We start from the raw sequence: 21,252 nt of genomic DNA, 5'->3' as shown, positions 1-21,252 counted from the left end.
TAGTAGTGCAATGTACAAGAGTGAGACAGGGTCTCTCAAAACATTTCTCAATGGATCTGGATTCACACTGGGAAAATCAAAGAAAAATCTAATTTATATGCTTTGGAAACTTTTTTTAAAAAAGAAAAGTTATGTTGGGATGGAATGAATGAAAGTAGCAGTTTATTCTTGTCTTACATACATGGCACAACATACAAGCTGGCACAAAAGACATACAAATCCTCCAACACCATGCTTCCTCCCAAAGAACTTCTATTGAATGTACAACATCATTAACAAATTGGTTATTGAGTTACAACAAGTCTCCAAACATGAATAAGATCCCATTTTGAGTTAATCTTTTGTTGTTGTTCTTATCTACTTAGACAAACATTATTTTACAAGTTTTGATACAGGACATTAGCCTTAACAGATTTCAAGATATTCACATTAAGAACCAAATACTTTATAAAACAGCAAATATTTTTTCATCATCTCTTAAAGGCATGATCACATATATTTCAATCCCAGCTGAGTCCTGGACAGGTTAACAGCTGGATTTTGCAAGACAAACATTTCTTAAGATTTAAAAAAAGAGGACCCTATTTACAATTTGCCCAGTGTAAAAAAGAATTGTTTTCTCCCACCCCGATAGCTGTCATTCCACCAGTAGGAAAGGTATCTCTCACACTACTTAAGGCAGGCTTTTAGATATTGCCTACTGGTTGCGGAATGACAGATTGTCACCACCCCAGATTTTATTTGCAGACAAACAAATCAAGGCATATTACTGAAGTGAGAATTTGGGACTTGCTATGGAATGGTGGCTGAAGACCAATATCAAACCATATGACTAGAGATGATGTGGTAGACAGGGGTTTGACTAGAGATTTACAGGTTTTCTACTTCCAGGCAGCCCTTCATGCATGAATTTCTGTATGTTACAGAAGATTTTAGAACTCTGGAAACCAAGCCCCATGAAGAACGGTTGAGAGAGTTGGGTATGCTTAAACTACAGAAGAGAAGATCAAGAGGTGCTATGACAGCCATCTTTAAATATCTGAAAGGCTGTCACATAGAAGATGGAGAGAGCTTGTTACTGCTGTTCTAGTGGAGGGAACCTGAAAAATGGATTCTGTTTACAACAAAGGTGTTTTCCAATAAATATCAAGGAGAACTTCTGACACTAGAAAAGACCAACTTGGAAGGTGAAGGTCTCTCCTTCATTGGTGTTTTTAAAAAAGAGAATCTGGTTCTTTCACTGAATACACCTGCACTGTCAATGGATGGAGTGTGGTGGAGGCTCCTTCTTTGGAGGATTTTAAGCAGAGGCTGGATGGATGGCCATCTCTCAGGGGCACTCTGAAAGTGATTTTCCTGCTTCTCAGCAGAGGGTTAAACTGGATGGCCCATGAGGTCTCTTCCAACTGTATGACTCTATGATTGGCATCAATGGCATTTGTTGTTCTTTCCACCTCTACATGATTTCATAATTCTATTGATGTTCAATTTGTTCTACTCACTTCTTATGAGACCCCTGATATGTCCAACATAAGACTGAAGACAAGCAAGTTCAACAACAATTTATTGAAAATCTTACAACTCTTGTTGTTTAAATTAGTTTAATTAAGAGTGAGTTCATAAAGATCTTTCATACAGACCATACTCACAACTTTCTATTAAACTGAAGGTATTTTATTTTTGTGTCTCATTTTTTTTTTGTTTATGGTTAGGTTGGAAGCTCTTTCCATCTAAACTTTTTGTTACTTCTACTCTTGAAGTTACTTCTGCTCTTGACTCTCCTGGGTCACCTCAACTCTTCAGTTCAGCAGAATGCCCATGGCTTGATAGATATCTTTTCTTTGAGATGGGACCCATATCAAAGCCCACTGGAGCATATCTGCTGACATCAATGGGCTTCATTGTAGTTTTAGGACCAATTCCTCATCATTTCAATGGGTTTACCCTGGAGTAAGCTGTCTGAGGATTTCAAGCCTGGACAGATGTTAGCCTACAAATGGTCTAAACAAAACAAAATAGATTTGACTCATTTTTACACAAGTTGCATCACTATTAATATTTTTACACAGAGCATTTTAATAAAAAGCATGTTGTGAAAATGCCTTAGAGCTTATATAAACACAGTTATATCAAACACATCATTCAAAAACCTGGATAAATTACCAACACAAAAACCTGAAAGACTCCAAATGGAATTCTTTCAGTAATATTTGTTGCATATTTCACATCCCAGTCCTTGCTCATTCTGTTCTGGTCAAACTATGGTTCCAGTTAAAATCCTACATAAACCTCCAGCATTAGTTGGTAGAACCCTGATTTCATTGTCAATGCTTGATGGGTCTTTTTAAAAATTTACTTATGCCTTGGAGTACATTGGTTCTGATCCATAAAACAGTTTTATCAAAATCTTTCTCTTTCAGACCATTTGGTCCCATTACATTTCATGGCAATAGTATTCTGAACCCTTTAGATTTTTTTTACATCTTATCCTCTTCTCTTGTTGAAAAGCATTTCATCAACATAGAGAGCTGATGAGCAAGAGGATGCTTATGTCACTGAGCTCTCATCTCAGAAGCTATTTGTGGATCATGACTTCAAGTCAGGTCTTAGACTGGCTCTAAACTCCCAATACTTCAAATTCCAAATTAATGGGCAGTGGGTCAAGATATTCACATTTTAGACAGATCACTAGGACAACTAGATAAATACAGTGCTTCAGACGCACTACAGGAATGTGAGCCCTGAAGCTTTTTCTCCTTTTAAACATCATCCAAAACCCTACCCTTCAAACAAAGCATTGTACATATTCACATCAAAAGGACAATCCTGTGACCCTTTGATAACACAAACGCCTGGTTCTAAAAGTTTCCATGTGATCTATGCCTCCACTGAAGTCTACTGAGAATGATTTCCATGGAGACATAATTCCAACTAACATTATGTCAAGACTTGGTTATCTCTGAGATGTTTCTGAGAGGGATCCCTGGATGACCTTGGCTTTTAAGACCAACATAGGAAATTCATTAGACTGGACATATGTGTCCACATGCCGTGGAATCGCCATAGGATTTTCCAATGGTAATTGTGCAGAGGCAACTGTAGTTCTGGCAGATTTCCTGCTTTACGCTGAAATAAAGATTTTCTCCACTATCTCAAGTATCCACCAACAAAGCATAGGATTGGAAACCCTTCTAATGCAATTGTGCTAATCTGACAGCTTAACATTTTTTCTAGTGTAAACAACGTATATGAATACGTTCCACAGGTTTAGGGTTATTTGTGCACTAGTTTACTCTGTATTGACCTACATAGTTTTGCAACCCACCAAGCTGGATGTAATCCATTCAACACATAAGGCAACCTACTAGGGGTGCATCAGTAAACTTTTGTGTTTTTAACCACCTGACCAGGAAGGAAAAACTAAGAAACTTCTCAGGCAGGCAGTGGTACACCTATAGGTTTGCCTTGAAGGTCACACAGCCTATAGTCCTATCCTTAGGTCAAACTTTGTTCCCCGTACCTGGCAAAGATAAATAAATAAAAATCTGATCATATGATACATGCATGTTGCACACCAGAGTGCTATGCTCCTCCCATTATTCCTTCAGCATTCAATACAGTGACTCAATGGCACAAAATATATTGAGCTCAGTGAATTGCTACAATAAAACAGCTCATCTACTTCTGAGTTAGCATGAGGTATGCAGTTAGCTGGAAGCCTGATTCTGCTAAAACTTGTACATTTGAACATGAACCATTTCTAATAATGAGTTTTTGCAGGATCTATACTTTCTCCGCATATTCTAATGCCATCTAAATTGTGAGTTGTTTTTTAAAAACATGTTTCAATTATCTTTTATTTGTTTTTAGCATGATAGAAATCAATAGAATTGTATAATAAAGACATTTCGGTTCAATCTACAGTGGTTTCAAAGCATGTTCTGTTATATACTCATGTATAAGCATATTCCTCATGTATAAGTTGAGAGCAGGTTCTGGGTCAAAAATGATAGATTTTGATAAGAACCATGGATAATTTGAGAGTCATTCCATGGAAAGGGGAAAGAGACCATCCAGCCCTCCCTAATGCTGCCATTTTCCTGCCCAAAAGAAGTGGCACCATGGCAAACATAATAGAGGGAGTTTAATGTTCCTCTTAGGGTCTCCTGGAATGGACTAAGTTTTCAATTTTGCTACTCTACTCTGACAAGGGGGTGGCTTCCTTCTGATAAAGGTTCAAGTAAAATATTTACTTTGATTTGTTGATAAGTTGACCCAGGTTTGGGGGGTTGATTTTTAACAAAAGGTTTTAGACTTATACATGAGTATATACTTAAGGATGTTTCCCATTTTTGGATAATACTCTACCATTATGTCCACCTTGCCAAGAAATGTCCAATCTATATTTTTTTTTGGCCAATGAATAAACAAACAAGTAAATAACCATGCCACAGCTTAAAGCACAAATTCTAACCATACAGTATTATCCGAGCCCTTTATTAAAGAAAGTTAATCATTGGGGGTGGGGATGTTTCTCTAGATTCTGAATGGTTCTGTGCCAGTTAATGGATTCAATCTCTCCCCCCCTCCAATAAAATATGCCATGAGTTAAATAACAAGCTGATCTTCTGAAATATGTAATATCAATTCTAAAAAAAATGAGTCTTTGGGTTGTTCAAAGTATAAATCCCTAATCATCTGAAAAACTGTCTATTTTCATAAAACCAAGAAGAAGAAAGGGTTTGCTATCCATTGTGAAACTGAAATGAATGTTTCTGCCATTTGCTCATCTAATTATTTGTAGTTTTTTCACTTCTACAAAACCCAGGTGATTCTACACCTGGTAAAATATACTAATGAGGTTGCCAGTATCTCTGTGACAGCATCTAGTTACTCTGGTACTATAGTACTTTAGAAAACAGATTTCTTAATTGAGTTTACAGCACTTTGTGTCTCTCTAGCTGTAAACTCCAGTAGAATATGAACCATCGATGAAATTATGTCATGTTCTTTACAGTTGTTAAGAGCAACAAAAAAGAGCTCGATCAAATGGAAAAGAAGTTAGTTACCTTTTGTTTTGACAATTCAATTCAGTCTCAATATCAACAACAACAAAAAGTCCTTTTTTAATGGCACAAGCCAGTGATTATACATTGCAAAGAAAGAAAACTGATCCTTGCCTACGGATTTTTGTTTGCTTGCTTTTTTGAAGAGTTCCAACCTCTTGCTCTGCAGTTAGCCATCACATAACATGTGCCATTTGGCAATTTGTCTCCTAGGATATTCGCAGATCTCCTTCCAGTGTTCTCCAGCTGTTCCTTCGGCCGTAGCCCCCAAGGTTAACCGGCCAATAATTTCATTCCGGGATCCCCTATCTGAATCCAAAACCAAGAATTCAATGCTGATCTCTTCGAGACCCTCACAAGGAATATCGAAGACAAAAAGTTCATTGAACACCGCATTGGGGGTACACTTCTTGACATGGGTTTTCTTTTTTGAGATCCTTTTCTTGGCATGATAGAGGTTCACTTTGACATAGGGATCTGCAAAGACAAGAAAAATTCAATAAATAGTTTCTCTGCAAATTAAGCCCCTATCTATTTTCACAAATCAAGACACGTTGCATGTGCTTTGGCACACAATGGCTAAAAACCACAAGCGGCTGTTGCTGGAGAAAGTTTTCTATATATGTTGTTTAACAAAAGGGAGAGCATGTTACTAACCCTCTGCCCCTCTATATCATCTTAGAGAAATCCAGCTAAGAGGACAAGGACAGAGCTTTCCTCTGCTCGCTTTTAGACAGCCAAGGGAGCAAAGGCAGACTTCTCTCCTTGCCCATGACTCTCTAAACCCCATATGGTTGAGTTCACCTGGTGTGACCCATGCTCTCTACACTTTCCTAGGGACACCACTGAGCAATAGTATTTATACTCTTATAGCACATATACTCTGTAAGATGAATATTATTGCTTAAAAGTCATACTTCCTTGAATCATGGTGTTCTTAATTGCCATCAAGTTGATGAGGCATATTCAAGTCAATCAGAATCTTCAGATCTTTTGGATTCAGGGTTTTGGTTTCCTTTATTGAGCCAGTCAACCTGTAATATGGCCCACCTTTTGTCCCTACTGCATTCTGTCTGATCAAATTGGCTTTTTCTAATGACCTTTTCTGTCATCTTTGGTAATTATAGTCCTGTAAGGAGAAGGTTATGCTGATCGTGATACTTCTGGTGTTAGATTCCCCACGTCAGACAGGAATTGCTGAGAAAGCAGACTAAGAGGGCATCTACATTGTAGAATTAATGCAGTCTGATGCAATTCAATTGCAATAACTCAGTGCTATGAACTTTTGTGATTTGTAGCTTTGTCAGGTACTAACACTCTTTGGTAGAGAAAGCTAAAGACCTTGTGAAACCAGAAATTTCTTGATTCTAGAGCATTGAGCCATGGCAGTCAAAGTAGTATCACTTTATTATATCTTCATTACTTCTATAGTACCAATAAAGTACCAGGGATATGGGTAACACATTATTATTGTTGTTGTTACTCCCTGCTGGGGCATGTTATATGGAAGTAATTGTGACTGTTCTTTCCATATTATAAAATCCTCACTGTGGCTTAGAATGAAGTTAGGTAAGCATGGGACCAACAGGTATACTGTCAAAATATTTCCCAAGTAAACCAATAATCTTTGAAAAATATATATCTGGCATAATAATAAAGAAGTTAGTCCTGATGTTAGAAGGAAACCAACCTAGTGAAAAGTATGGTATGAATAAGTGCTGGAGATTTAGTAAAATTGGATGAGTTTATGAAATATTTACATTTTGGGCATCATCTAAGGTTTCCAGGTCCGTGAAAAATGTCCATGTGTTTTCCAATGCATGGTTCTGGGGTCATTTATTTAAACTGGGACTCGGAGAGCATGAAGTTCATCAAGAAAAACGCCCTGCTCTGTTGTCCAAGCATGGACAGAATACTAGGTTCTTGTTTTTTATATATATATCGAGATGCATAAATCCATAGGCTGTAAACGGCTTAAAACCTAAACCTTTAAGTCAAGTGTATTTAGATATTGGTTCAAGCTCTTAAATCTCTTGTATGTAGGTCACTGTAAGAATGTGCTATTGTAAATTACCTGATAATCCTGAAACATCAGCTTTGGGTAGGTGCCTCGCTTTCAAAACAACTACTGTGAGAGTATTCGTTGTGGACTGGTAACAAAGGGAGATCAGCAACTCTCCACGGCCAGAAGACTTCTAGAGATTTAGGGGAAAAATTATGCAGAATGTTCCATAAGTAATGACATTGAGAACTATTTCTATAGCCCAAAAAAACCCCACAAGAACCTAGACATTGAGAACTATTTCAAAACCTTAGAAATAAGCCACTTAAACAATTTTGTAAAGCAAATCCCATGATCCCCTTAAACATGCAGCATTTTACAAACAGATTGAGACTATTTAAATCTCTTGAGCATGCCTTTCCTGCACTATCAATCCCAAAGAGCCTGATTTAGTGGGAATTATGTGCACATATGTACCACTGGAACCAAAAGTAGTTTGGTTACTCATTGCATCTAAAACAGGACCTTTCCACATAAACTTATATTCCAGAACATCAAGGCAGAAAATCTCACAATATATGCTTTGAACTGGGTTATATGAGTCCACACTCAAATAATGTAGGATTTTCTGTGTTGATATTCTGGGATATAGGGCTGTGTGGAAAGGCCCTCAGTTTTTTTTCCAAACTCTTTCAGGTATTACAGTCTTCAGCTCCCAGAATTCTTGTCTATTGACCAAGCTAGCTGGGGCTTCGGAGAGTTGATATTCAGCCGGAGGATCAAAATTACAGGTTGTCTTTATTTTAATCGGTTTGGGGCATGGCTTAGTTGATCCAGATTAGTAGGTATTACCCTCAGAAGATATTACAATATTTGATGTTAGAAAATCTTTGATCAGGAAAGTAAATGTATTTATCTGTTGCTGCAAAGGCAAAGGGCTATGTTGAATTACTAGTCTCAGAAAATATAGACCCATTCAATCAATGTGATTTACATGTTGACTTAGCATAGGAATACTCAAAATGGGATTAGCAGTTGGATTTCTATTAAAGGCTGTCACTATGCCTAAAATGTTTACAAATTTATTTTGGTGTAAATGGATCAAGTGGTGCCCTCTAATTTACAATTATATAAATGTGTGGTTGTGGAATCAACTCCCACTCCCCCATGAAGCTGGGGGAGGGAAGTGGCTTTGCCACCTCCCTCTGGATGGGGAGGCGTGGCTATGGGAGGGGTTCCACGTTTGCGGAGGCTTCATTTTTCATTCACTTCGAAGACATTGACCCACCCACTAGGCAACAACAGTATAGCAGTTTGGTCACTTAACAGGGCTGAGCAGGATTTTTTCCAACTCATGTTCTGGGGGGGGGGGGAGGGGGGTTGCCTACCCTATACTGTTCAATATGGCAGATTGGGAGGTGAGGTCTTTAAAGAGGTGATACTGTAAACTGTAAGGAACTAACATATATGGTGTACACCCAAGGCACCTCATTTTGCGTGTAGGCCAGAAGCGAAATCCCTCGCCTAGGGTTCAAACAACCCAGATGAGGGAGGACATTAATAGCCTAGGAACAAGAGATGCTTGACTTCAATATTCCTTGGAGCAAAACTCTCCACTCCATTTCCCTTTAGGTCATCCGGATTTAGTTGAGATAGAGACCTGGTGTTTGCTAAAAATTTCTGCCAGGGGTAGGTCGGGAAGAACCACTACGTGGTATTTAGCTCTCACCATATTCACTACACGTTATAGAGGTAGGGTCTAGTTAATAGTTACAAAATTTTAACTTGCTAACAGTTAATAAAAGTTTCCCTAATTTGAACCCAATCCTGTGTGTGGTGTCTTTAATTTTGGTGGGTTGGATGGCAAATGGGGATTATATAAAGGGAACTGAAAAATAGAGTTACCAGTTACAGCTTTCCACGATGGCTCAATTTTATTCAACTCCCACCATTTTTAAAGTTCAGATGACTATATGAAATTGTCTTACATCTGATAATTGGTCCATCTTGTTTTGCATGGTCTCTACTCATACTGGCAGGTGTTAAGCTAAGGCCCAGAGGCAGATATGATCTAACTACTACTTGAGGTCATTGTAAAAAGAGGTGGCAAGAATCCAAAGTGGACATTTTCTCCATGCTATGCTATGGTGATACTACACCTACCAATTCTCCTGAGAATTTGATACCACAAAACAAAAATTTTAAATGAGTAAATCTAATGGAACATATATCTGAACGCAAAATGATATTACACTAATGGATGGCCACAATAAAGACTAGAACAAATGTAAGTGCTCCTGCTCTCTCAAGGACCTGAAATTCATTTTCAAAGATGAGTTTCAATGCCCACCTTTTGCTTAGTGAAAGAGAAGGTGGGAGGGGATTTCTAAAAATCACAACCATTGTGAAAATTTAAACTAACACTTTGCTATTTTCCACCACATCTTTAAGTACATCTTCAACATCTTTATTCTTAAATATTTGTGCTGTGCATTCCAGCCTGAGGTTGGGCTATATGGCCCTTGTTGTCTCTTCCAGCTCTATGGTTCTAAATAAGACTTGGTAAAGCTAATATAGTCATCCTGCTAGGGAAAAAAATAATGTACCATAGGAAACAGAATCCAAGTAAATTGCAATGCACCAAGTCACATATAGGGAGTTATTGCACTAAACAAAATACATATAAAACACTTCAGAAGAGAATATAGCTTGGTGCACTGTGAAGCAAAAGCTTTGATGCTTGATCTTTTGAAAACGATTTCCCAAAAGTCAATACATGAGCAGGTCTTTAAGAAGAACTATTGGTTATTGGGGACTTGAAATGCTCAATAGGTTTGAAATTTAGCAACGGTGACAATTAGTGGATCCCAAATCACTGGGGTGACAAATTTACTCTGGGTTTTAGACAACACCATCATAAAACAGGTAAATGTATCATGCCCATGGATCAATTTTCATAAATCCTTCCAAGAGATCATCTCTCTATTCATCATGCCTAACAAATACTTCAATTCCTCTTTGGAGTACTCATTCCAAATGATAACAGGAAGTCTTGCCTTGCCACTTCCTATCAGAGAACCGCAGGGGGAAAAGGAGGAATGTGTTCCTAGAGTGGTCGTGGAAGCATGTTATCTTTGCATAGTCCATGTGTTGGCTTTCTACATGGGGACAATGGCCACAAAGGGTGGTCAGTCTCTGCCTTCAAGGAAATTTTGAATCTACTTAGAAGATAGATATTTTGATAGTCCCTTTATAGTTCAGCTTCACTGTCAAATTGCCAAGGGCACCACCTGATGCCACTAGATCTCAAAAGACTGGAAATGAGACCTGTTGATTTCATAGAAGTTTATAGCTAATTAAAGTATTCAGAATGTGTGCCAGAACTACTAATATTAGTATTAATAAAATATATGCCTCAATCTTATCAGCTGGTTTGATAGTCAAAGTGATATTTAACTTCAACTGCAGGGAACTTTTGCTAAGTGGTTTGAGGATGGGAGGTGCAAGCACTATAAATTAATGGCTTATGGATGAGAGCCATGATGATAAATGGTGACACTCAAAGCCATTAGACTCAATGGAGTTTTGCCACAGACTTTATTGGGTGGAGACTGTACCTTTGCAGTCCACCACCTAGTTAATTATGAAGCACTTGGAATTGAGCCTGTTGAGCTCTACTGACAAAGCCAAGGTTACTGTTGGCTTTTGCCCTAATCGTTCAGATTAGCTTGATGAGATTGTTGGGTAAAAGTTAATGAACCAGTTTAAGATGATATTGTGACTAAAAGTAGACTTCAGTGAGATTAATTACAGATTTCAAAATATTCAGTCAAATGGACAATTTTTAAAGAACCTGCTTTGAAAAAGCAGATTTACTTGGATACACTCTATTAGTCTTTTAACCCTCAAATTTGGATATTTTAGTGTGTTTTAGAGTTTAATCACACAGCTAGACTCAATCTGATGTGAAAACCATCATCATTAATAACATTTTAATTTTGACCAATATAAATGCAAACACAATATATTTTTAATGGATGGAATTAACTCATATGCTATAGTGTTTAAGTAATGATTAATACAAGTTTTAAAAGATAGTATAGTTTTATGAATCAGATTCAAATTCCATTTTTTTTTCTGTCTAGGAGTCACAAGTCCAAATGCCATTACACTGGCCAACACACATTTGGTGCCTCAAATGTTTGACCTGTTTCTGCATATATTTGAGCTGCTGGTTCCAAAAATGGCACCAGTTTCCCTCCAACAGCTATCATTTTTGAGAACATATGACATATACTACTTGCCATATGCTTGCCCATTAAAAAAATATGATTACCATATCTAAGGACCCTTCCATACAGCCACAATATCTGCTTTGAACGGGGACATCTGAGCCCACACTGTCATAGATCCCAGTTCAAAGCAGAATATGTGGGATTTTATTCAGCTGATGTAGTCTATCCAATGCTGTTTAAGGAATCAGCACCCCAAATAATCTCAAGAATAGGCCTAAAAACCAAAACACCAATAATTGTTTTTGTAAATTGGGTTGTGTTATCAACATTGTGTACAACAAGGATGAGTGGTTCAGCCCATGGCCCACGTGGGACCCTGAGAGCTCCCCAGGCCTTCCATTTCAAAAAGTTCTTTTCTGTTACGATTTTCTTTTGCCCACAAATTAGTCAAAATCTGCCAAAACTGCAGTAGTTTGCCCCCTAAAGTCTCCAAAAAATCAGCCCCCTCCCCACACACAAATGAAAAAATGACCAAAATGACAATTGGAAAAACATTGTGTTATTTTGGGTGTGCATTGGAATAGCCCACCAATTGGACAAAGAAGAAAAATGGCCATGCTTCCTGTACGGCCACCCACTCTATAGGCTTCAGTTAAGGAAAACAAGATACAAGTATGACAAACGCAGGAAAAATATTTGGAAAATTCCAGAAGTGACCATGAGTACTGTGGCACTTCAGGAGAAAGGGACCATTTCTCATCCTGCTACCATATTACATACCTGTACCATGTGGTGAAAGATTCTACAAGGAAGGTATGCTTTTGATTGACCTCCATAATCAGAGACCAGGAGGGGTTTTTCTGTATGGAACCAAATATAGCACATGATGCAGAATCACTATGAGTAAGGCCTGGTCACCTCCCCATCATGTGCCTCTTTGGATCACAGCAGAGCAGCCTGTCCTCAGTGAAGTGTGAGTTTCATCTCAAGGCTGGTAGGAATTTTCCTATCCCATATTGTAGCAGAATGATTATGGTGGTTATTTCAAGGTGGTATCTTCAAATAAGCTGTTATTTGGCGGGTGAGGAGGGGAGAATTTAACACTTGGGTGTACTGCCTTGGCACCCTTTTGCTGAATGGTAGGGCTCTGGAGTGGCCTCTGCAGGTTCACAGGTTTGAGGAGGGAAAAGGAGTCTCCTTCTGAGGCTGATCAGGCATTTCATAAGGTCCTAGGACTTTGGTGGAAGCAGCCTTGGGTTACATTCCAGTACATGATTGGTTAAGGAACAAACCAAGTATTGGATTCCTCTCTGGGCTCAAGTATTTTGCCCAAGGGAAGTCTGAGTAAGTAGTTTTGGGGTAGAAACCTGGCTTCAGCTGGACTCATATCAGGTTTTTCTCTTTGCTTGCTTCTTTGAGGTTCAAACAACTTAAATGGAGTATAGGACAAATAAAGTGACCCTTGTTTAACCCAACTTTTTCTGTCTCATCTCATTATTCCATGATCGGTCACCAATAACTACAACTGCAATAACAACAAAGGAGAAAAGGAAAAAGAGAAAATGGCATGGAATGCCTGAATTCAGAACCATCCTTAGCTCTGCACACTAGCATAAACATCTGTGTAATATTTTAAGTCTTGGGGTTACGGTTATATAAACTATTGACCTAATAAAGATGAAGGGCTTGTTCAAGCACTGGAAATATCTGATGGGAGAGGTGATATGGAGCAGAACTCTGGATTAAGATGCTGTTCCACTCTTTCCCACTCTGCTTCAAATCACACTCCTGAAATTGCTTGTTATTGTTGTTTTTAAGGCAGTTTGGGATAATGATGCCACAATTTATACCTACAGACTACTGTCGGCAGTGTAATGGCACATTTATTGGCTTGTGAATGTTCATCTTCATTTTCACTATTCTTATAATGGCAATATTAATGTACATAGGGACAAGTACAGTATGACTCCCATCTCTGCAGGGGATAGTCCAAGGCTCATAAAGGATACCTAAAACTGTGGGTAATAGTGAATCCTATATTTAGACTATACATGGTCAGCATTGTACAACTGAATAGCAAACAGAAGTGTTTGTAGACCTTTCTAGGTCCTCTAGTCCTATTCTGTGATATGCTTGGGCTGGAAGCATAGCATAGAATCACATTGTCACCTGCTCCTTTCAAGTAAACACAACAAACTGATAGCAGTCTTGTTCTTATAAATGGGTCAGTATTACCAGGCTCCAGCAGCCCTGCTGATCACAGCATGATGTCCTAATCCAATGACTACCCATGGATCACTACTGTCTTTTATTTATACCCTTAGATTATACCATGTTACATGTTATAACAGTTTTCTTCCATTAATTTGCAAAAAGGCAACTACTGCCAAGTTTACTTCAATACTTAGACCTATTTCCACTACAATGCCACTAGCAATGGATTATTCCTAGTGGTATCTAATGCTCCTTCCTCTTGTGGCCCTCAAATCCACCCCTTGCAAAAAAAAAACTTGTCTCCAAAGGATATATCAATCTGGAACAGGTTTGGACTAGGTGTTCCAGGTCTACAGAGTAGTTTTTGAATTAACCAATGGCCAGCCTAGGAAGGGTAGACCACAGCTTTCCACTTCTACTAGATTCCATCAGTGGATTTCCAGCAATGAAGTCTGCTCCCTGACAACACAACATTATTATTGCTATGAAACAATTCAGCCTGATCAGTGATGGGAATAATGAGTGCGCACAATTCTGGCGATTCAGGATTTGGGAAAATTTAGTGACCCAAATTTAGTGATCCAGCAGCTGGACCACCAAAAATGGACTGTGCAGGATTGAAGGAGCCTCTGTGCTCCCTCCTGGGGGGTGATGGAAGCTGAGGTTTTACTATCTGTTTCTTGTGTTTCTTTCACAGCCAATCAGAGGCCTGGATGACTGTGTCCATTCTCCTCCTTTCTTGTGGTGCACGTTGGTTGGGACTTCAATTCCCAGAACCCCCTCTTGTGTTTTTTTAAATGTTATGGTCAAAAATTTACACATTTTCCAAAAACCAGTGGATTGATGAAACGTTTCAAAACTTGGCAGACTTGCAGTCCTAAATTTGGTCTACAAGTGAGGCAAGTTTCTTCCAGACAATCTTAAAGTTGATGGGAAAATGAGTTTCCTCATTGGCACCAATGGACTGAATCTTACCAGAACAAAAGTGGCACCCCTCCCAATTTTGGAAAATGGAATTGGGGGTGGGAGCAAAAAATTGAACCAAATAGAGTATGGTTTTGGGGCATTACATGCACCAATAGTAGACATGGTTGGCTTCAGGGTGCCATTATACTCAAGTATTCTGGTATAAAATATTAAATTCATGTATGAAACTTTGTGGCATTTCCTCTGCAGAAGTCTTGTATGAAAGCCCAAAGAATCAAAAGAGTCACACTGTAGCTTCAAGGATGGGCCACAGCTTAAACATAGAGCACATGTTTTCCATTTAGGCATAACTGGTATTTACTGCCAGTTACGTCTGAGAAACCCTGGAGAACTGAATGATCCCCAGTCTGATTTCATCTCTTAGTGTGGCTTACTGGACAAAGCACTTAGATTTGTGTGTGTGTGTGTGTGTATTGCAAGCTACAGCAACCCTGTTGATCATAGCATAATGTCTTGACCCAAGAGCTCCCCATGGATAGTTCTTATCTTGTGTTTATACACTTAGATTATATTATACTACATGTTAGATTATGATGGAAGCATAACTCTGGATGTTATCTACAGTACACATCCATAAGTTAAGAACAGATAGAATAAATACAGTTTTATCCAGTTCAATGGTTCTTTCAAAATTGACAAACCCACTTCTCTTTGTGGGCTTACCCAACACAAGCTGGGTCATCTTTCAAAAACAATGTAAAATCCTTTCTGCTTAGGTTGATACAAAGAAAGGGTATGGTAAAGACCCTTTTTATATTGTTGAGCTTCTCTGGTGATAATCTTACATCCCGGAGCATTAAAATATTTTATGTACTGAGACATGGCAGGCAAAACAAATTAATAATTAAAAAGTAAGATCAATTACCCTAACATTCTTTTTGATGATTTCCTTGTTCATCAGCATTCTTCCTTCAGACAACTCAATCCCTGACAAAGGAAAGAGGACTTCTCCAATGACATCATCTCGAGAAAACCGGTCAAAGCTCAGGATCATAAAGTGAAGACTCAGATCTTGAACCTGAGCATATGGGATCCCATAAAAGGTGAAGGTTTCATCAAAGGCTGGGTCTAAGGTTTTCCTCAGCACTCGAGTTTTCACCTTGTGCTTCTTCTCAGGCAGCACTGTCATTTTGATGTACGGATCAGAAGTCATTGACTGCTCATCCATGGCTGGCAAGCCACGTGCTTCTTTGATGTTCACCATGAATGCCTTCTTTTCAAAGTTGTACTCAAGAGAGAAGAAGAGAGTCCCTAATTTATCTTGCTTCTCTTCAGAAGATAAAGATGAGATAGATTTCAAGCTATCAGGGGACACCGAATCTTTCTCCCTTTCAGGAAAGACCTTTGGAATAGAGTTCTCAACTTCTGAGGAACTTGTTATCTTCGGAACAGTTTTGGGGAAGTTGCCATTCAGATCTCGCTTTTCGAGGTCAAGATGTAGAGAACTCTTTGGAATGATAGACTTGTTTTTGGCTTCTCCTTTGTCCTCTGCGCCAAATTTCTTCTTGCTGTTGAGGTTTTCAGGATAAATATCAACACCCTTCAGCACATGGACAAATTTGTAAGGAGGGGTTTTGTTTGATTTGGAAGATTTGCGTTGGCAGCAGATCCAAGCAAAGAGGGAGACAGTGAAGACCAGCCCAAAGGCACTGAAGATCCCAACCACAGTTGGAATTTCATCTGCAAGTCAAAAGCAAATGGCAACAAATGTATGAACGGTAGAATTTGGAGATCAAAAATGATAATTTAACTTAGCGACAGCTGGCCAAACAGGGAAACATAAGGAAACAATTCCTGGATATGTCTTATCCAAAAGTAAGCATATAGATTTTGTGCCCCCTGCAGGTATGAACACGCATGGAAAACTCTAATTAGAAGTGTCCGCTGTTGCAAGAGTGGTTGAAACAAACAAAATTCAGCAATCACATCTGTAATAAATGGCATATTCCTATTCAACTTTGCTGCTGCCCTAGATAACATTTATGAATTCTGTAGGCGTATAAAGACTTCTAGCTGCCTCTTACATCTTTCACATTAGGCTCTTTATTCAGTAGATAAAAGAGAATTTGAAATGTGTTAGTCACATTCATGACATCCACTTTTATATTAATCTTTGGATTTCTCTTTATGTTCAGTGAGTTATGTCAAGGGGGGCTTGAGTTTTGACACAAAAAGGCTAACTTTAATTGGAGATTATATGACATGGTGTAGACTTTCCACCAGTGTCTTATTACTTTTCTGAAACGTGCACAGTTATTTCCCCCATTCAAAATTTGCACATCTTGTATGCACATGTCAGAAAGGAAAATCCTTTGTATTTATTTGATGACAATTGCAAGGCAAACCAAAGAGGAGCTTCCAGAGTATCTTGAGATCTCAATGCCTTGAACACAACATTTCAGTGAAATACATTGCCCAAGCACAGTAACTAAACCAATTCCCCCATTAACTCCTTTCCATCACACATATGAATCAGCTCACATTCCAGAGCAATAGGCAAAACAGCATGCAAGCTGCAATGACATCTGGCGTATGGATAAAAGAGTGGCACTGAGGAGATCATTAGCATTTCATGAGTAAGCAGTACAGGGCCAAATGAACGCCACTAATTGGAGATCCAATCCTGCCCATAAGTAACATTTCTAAGTAAGCCTAAGCCTCCCATGCTGGGAGCAGAAATCAAAACTAAGTCTACATTCTCTGAGCAAAATGGGGGTCTCATGAAATATTAATATTAATGCAACAGCACTGCTTAGGCAGAAAGGTAATCACATCTTTTATGCAAGAACACTGGTGTTCTAACAAATGATCGCTGTCTTCTTTCTGGCTGAGGAAAAGAAAGAGAGGGAACAATTCAAAGGATAAGTGGATCTGTTCTTTCTGACTAAGATGGAGAAGGAGTCTTTTGGATCCTCACCCATGGCTCTCTAATCACCAGATCAAATTGCCAAGGGGGAAAACACACATGAGTTGCACATCGATTAAAGCAAAGTCTGTAATGAGCATTAGGCGAATCCATAGAGAGATGAAGGGTTGCCCACAAAAGCAAGCGGCCAAAGGGTTAAGTGGAAGATTAGCCTTACTGAGCAACATTAACACTTTCATAGGAATCTGACATTAGCTTGGATCACTTCTTTTTGGCTCTGTTTATTTTCAATTTGTAACACAATTATTATATGCAGAGATTATATATGCAATGTATCCAACAGCAGAAAATCTTACTTTGGAGTAGGACCCTAGTTCCATCCCTAAGCTTAGTTTCATTCCTAAGCTTTCTGTAATCTATGTTGCTGTAAGGTTTTCCCTTTTCTTTTTAAGCAAGACTTCTGGCTAGGAGCTGAAACAAACCCCCCTTGGCAGTGAGGTAATGGCAGTTGCATAAGATGCCTTGGGAAGGCAGCCAGGTTGGATCATTAACTCGGCTGAACAGATTTTAATGGCCAATTGACACATTTGCAAATACTCGTTGGAAGCTCGTAGGCAGATAGATTGTGTCCAGTGGCAGGAATGATGGTGCAACTTACAATTCCAGTTTTTGGGAGGCAGAATCAAGCCCATAGACATTAATTATTCTTGTACAGTCAGTGATCAGGTGAGAAGGCTGTCACAAATGAAATTAGAAATACCCAGGAGGCTGGTATCAGAAGAAATCCTATCTACATTGGCTGTAAAATAGCTGCCGCTGGGAATGTTGTCTACCTTTGGTGTTATTTTTGCATACAAAGTGGTTGTCTACTGTGCCTAGGTATTATGACATTGACTACTATCCTGAAAGTAAGCTAATTCTGAGGGGGGGGGGGGGATGGGACCAAACAGTAGGACAGATCACAAGAAGGCTGGTTTGAAGAAGCACCATTTCATCTCACTGTATTTAAAGCTGATTTCATTTTGGACAGATCTGGTATTACTTAGCCAGATATACTAGCATTACTTGAAACTCTGTCAACTTCATCCAGAGGATAGTGAAGCTGGCAAACATGAAATAAAGTCCATTGCTTCTTATTATCTTTAATTGGACCAAAAGCAGTGTAAATCCAAGTGTATTGCCTGCAAATTTATGGTTTGATCTCAGGACACCCTACCTATTGTACTTGTAGTGATGGGACAGCCATGGTGACCCACCCTTTAGGTAACTGAAAAAGAAGAAATCTCTATTTAAGGGAGATGTTGACAAGCTGGAATGTGTCCAGAGGAGGATGACTAAAATGATCAAGCCCTATGAAAACAAGCCCTATGAGGAGTGGCTTAACAAGCTGGGCATGTTTAGCCTAAAGAAGAGAAGGCTGAGAGGAGACATGATAGCCATGTATAAATAGGTGAGGGTAAGTCTTAGGGAGGAGGGAGTAAGCTTGTTTTCTGCTTCCCTGAAGGCTAGAATGCAGAACAATGGCTTCAAACAACAGGAAAGGAGATTCCACCTGGACATTAGGAAGAGCCTCCTGACTGTGAGAACCGTTCAGCAGTGGAATTCTCTGCCCTGGAGTGTGGAAGAGGCGCCTTCTTTGGAGGCTTTTAAGCAGAAGCCGGATGGCCATCTGTTAGGGGTGCTTTGAATGTGATTTTCCTGCTTCTTGGCAGGGGGTTGGACTGGATGGCCCATGAGGTCTCTTCCAACTCTAGGATTCTATGATTCTATGCCTCTTTACATAATTATAGATTTCTCCTGTTCTGAAAGACTCTGCTTTTTGAAGCTGAAACAATCCAGAAAAAAAGACTGGCATGCAAGAAAGTTTTTTTATTGTCATTATCAATACAGAATATCTTAGGTCTGGGAAGCCAGGCAGCCCTGTTTAAGTTCCTGTAAGGAATATATAATAGTTAAACTGGAAAAGTATTTTGCTATCAAAAGGAGGAAATAGATTCAAAGAGTGAAAGAAAGTCTGTGGATGGGTGGATGGATGAGTGGGTGGTTGGATGACTAATCCTTTTGAGCAAAAACCTCCCTGTCCCTTTCTTTCAGGAAGTGGTTTGGGCAATTATTCTCCAAGTCTTTGCGATCAAAATGATCTGACTCATTCTTCCTCAGGCAGCTCGCTTCCTTGCAAAAAGGAACCCAGGGAAATCGACACCTTCCCCCATCACCATGTCTCCCCAAAAGCTGGGGAGTTGAGAGGAGGTACAGAGGGAGCAAGGTCGGAATGGAGCTCGTAAAACAAAACAGGGAAACTTTTGTTCATCCCAAGGCATAAAAGAGGCTTTGAGGGAGAGACACAAGGGGCTTGGATGGCAGATCTTTGCATGCTCTGGATCTCCAAGAAAAGAAATTACAAAGTGGGAGTGCTTTCACATCCCACAGCATCTAACTGAAAGGAACCAAGTCATTTTGGAAAAGATTGCAAGAAGATGCATTGCTTACCAAATTCTTCCCGGCTGGCTGTGATCGGAGCCATGTTGTTTGCTTGCTGCTCTGTCCAAGGTGCTGAAGGATGCTCTGCCTGTGCCTGGCTCCTTCCCCTCTTAGTTGGCAGAGGAAAGGAAAACACAGAGAGGGAGATGCTCACAGGCTCACACAGGCAGCCAGGGGAGCCTCGCTTCCCAATGTGATGCAAACAGCAGCCTGAAAGATGGGGAAGGCTTTAGGAAAAGGAGGAGGCGACAGTGACAGGGAGAAACTGGGAGGCTGGGAGGGTCCAGCTGCCTTCGCCCTTTACCTCCTCCCTCCCTTCCTTCCTTCCTTCCTTCACAGTGATTCGCAAAGCCCTTCTCCTGTGGTTCGTGGGATCTTCTGACGAACTGAGCTCTGAGACCGAAGGACGTGGTTGAAACCCAAATTGACGCAATCCTGACGTTACAGGACTGGAATCAGCACCTTCCCTCCGCCTCCTCTCTCTCTCTCATTTTCTCTCCCCCCCCCCCCTTTCTCTCTTTGGGAATCCAGCACACATTCATCAATTATTTGAGCATCTCTGCTGCAGGAGATTAGCTCCCATTCTCCACCGGATACATGCTAATTTCTAGTGCCAAATCTTCCAAGGTTTTCTAACACCTAAGCTGTTAGGAAAACAGAACTCCTTCTACCCTAGTTGGCTATGAGGAGAGGTTGCACACCCCAGGGACGAATGACCCAGATCTCTGCTTTTTTGCCCAGGAGGAAACTCTCATTTTGGGTTGAAATGCCAAATGGTTAGAGACCTATCCAGGGATTGCATTTTCTCATTTTCTCCCTGGGTGTTACTGGCATATATCTATCTTGGAAACAATTAGGGGGTCTATTCCTCCTTTCCCCTCTTCTCTCTGTTTTCTAATATATGTTTCAGTGTGACTGTTGGAGTGGCTTGAATGTTGTATTTCCCAAACACATTTGCAAACATCTGGATGAGCCAGAACCAGTAACCTATTTCTATTGTTGTTCTCAATGGGTGGGTGTTGGAAACACCCACAGACATCTTTCTTTCTTGTTAATTTTGGGTCAGTTTCCCCTGAGGAATATTCTTCCAGAGTGAATTAAAAAAGGGATCCTAGCTCAGAACATTTTCCAAATGATATCCAGCACACATTTACATGGGAGTAAACCTCCCTGAGGAGCGCGCAGTAGTGCAGTGTATTAAACTGCTGAAAGTTCATCGGTTCGAATCTGTGGGAGCAAGGTGAGCTTCCACTGTTAGCCCCAGCTTTTGCCAACCTAGCAATTCAGAAACATGCAAATGTGAGTAGATAAATAGGTACTGCTTTGGTGGGATGGTAATGGCACTTCATGCAGTCATGCATATGGCCACATGACCTTGGAGGCATCTATGGACAATGCTGG

General features: G+C 39.7%; 1 protein-coding gene across 1 annotated transcript; it reads right to left on the bottom strand.

Moving 5' to 3' along the window:
• Positions 1 to 145: 145 nt before the first annotated feature.
• Positions 146 to 20,305, bottom strand: SYT4 (synaptotagmin 4). Its single transcript, XM_060761201.2, has 4 exons — positions 19,861 to 20,305; positions 15,370 to 16,184; positions 7,141 to 7,261; positions 146 to 5,543 (listed from the first exon to the last, which is right to left on the bottom strand). Exons 1-4 carry the CDS (start codon positions 19,892 to 19,894, stop codon positions 5,236 to 5,238), a joined length of 1,278 nt encoding a protein of 425 aa, XP_060617184.2. The 5' UTR covers positions 19,895 to 20,305; the 3' UTR covers positions 146 to 5,235.
• Positions 20,306 to 21,252: the final 947 nt, after the last annotated feature.

Source organism: Anolis sagrei, chromosome 2 (genome assembly GCF_037176765.1).
Source record: "Anolis sagrei isolate rAnoSag1 chromosome 2, rAnoSag1.mat, whole genome shotgun sequence".
NCBI lineage: Eukaryota > Metazoa > Chordata > Lepidosauria > Squamata > Dactyloidae > Anolis > Anolis sagrei.
This window is presented reverse-complemented; position numbering and strand designations above follow the sequence as displayed.

Coding starts and splice junctions, on each gene's coding strand:
- SYT4 (XM_060761201.2), bottom strand. CDS start 19,894: ATGGCTCCGATCACAGCCAGCCGGGAAGAATTTG. Junction 16,185..19,860: donor AGCCAGCCGGGAAGAATTTG/GTAAGCAATGCA, acceptor TTTGACTTGCAG/ATGAAATTCCAACTGTGGTT. Junction 5,544..7,140: donor TGATGTTTCAGGATTATCAG/GTAATTTACAAT, acceptor TTGTCTTTGCAG/ATCCCTATGTCAAAGTGAAC.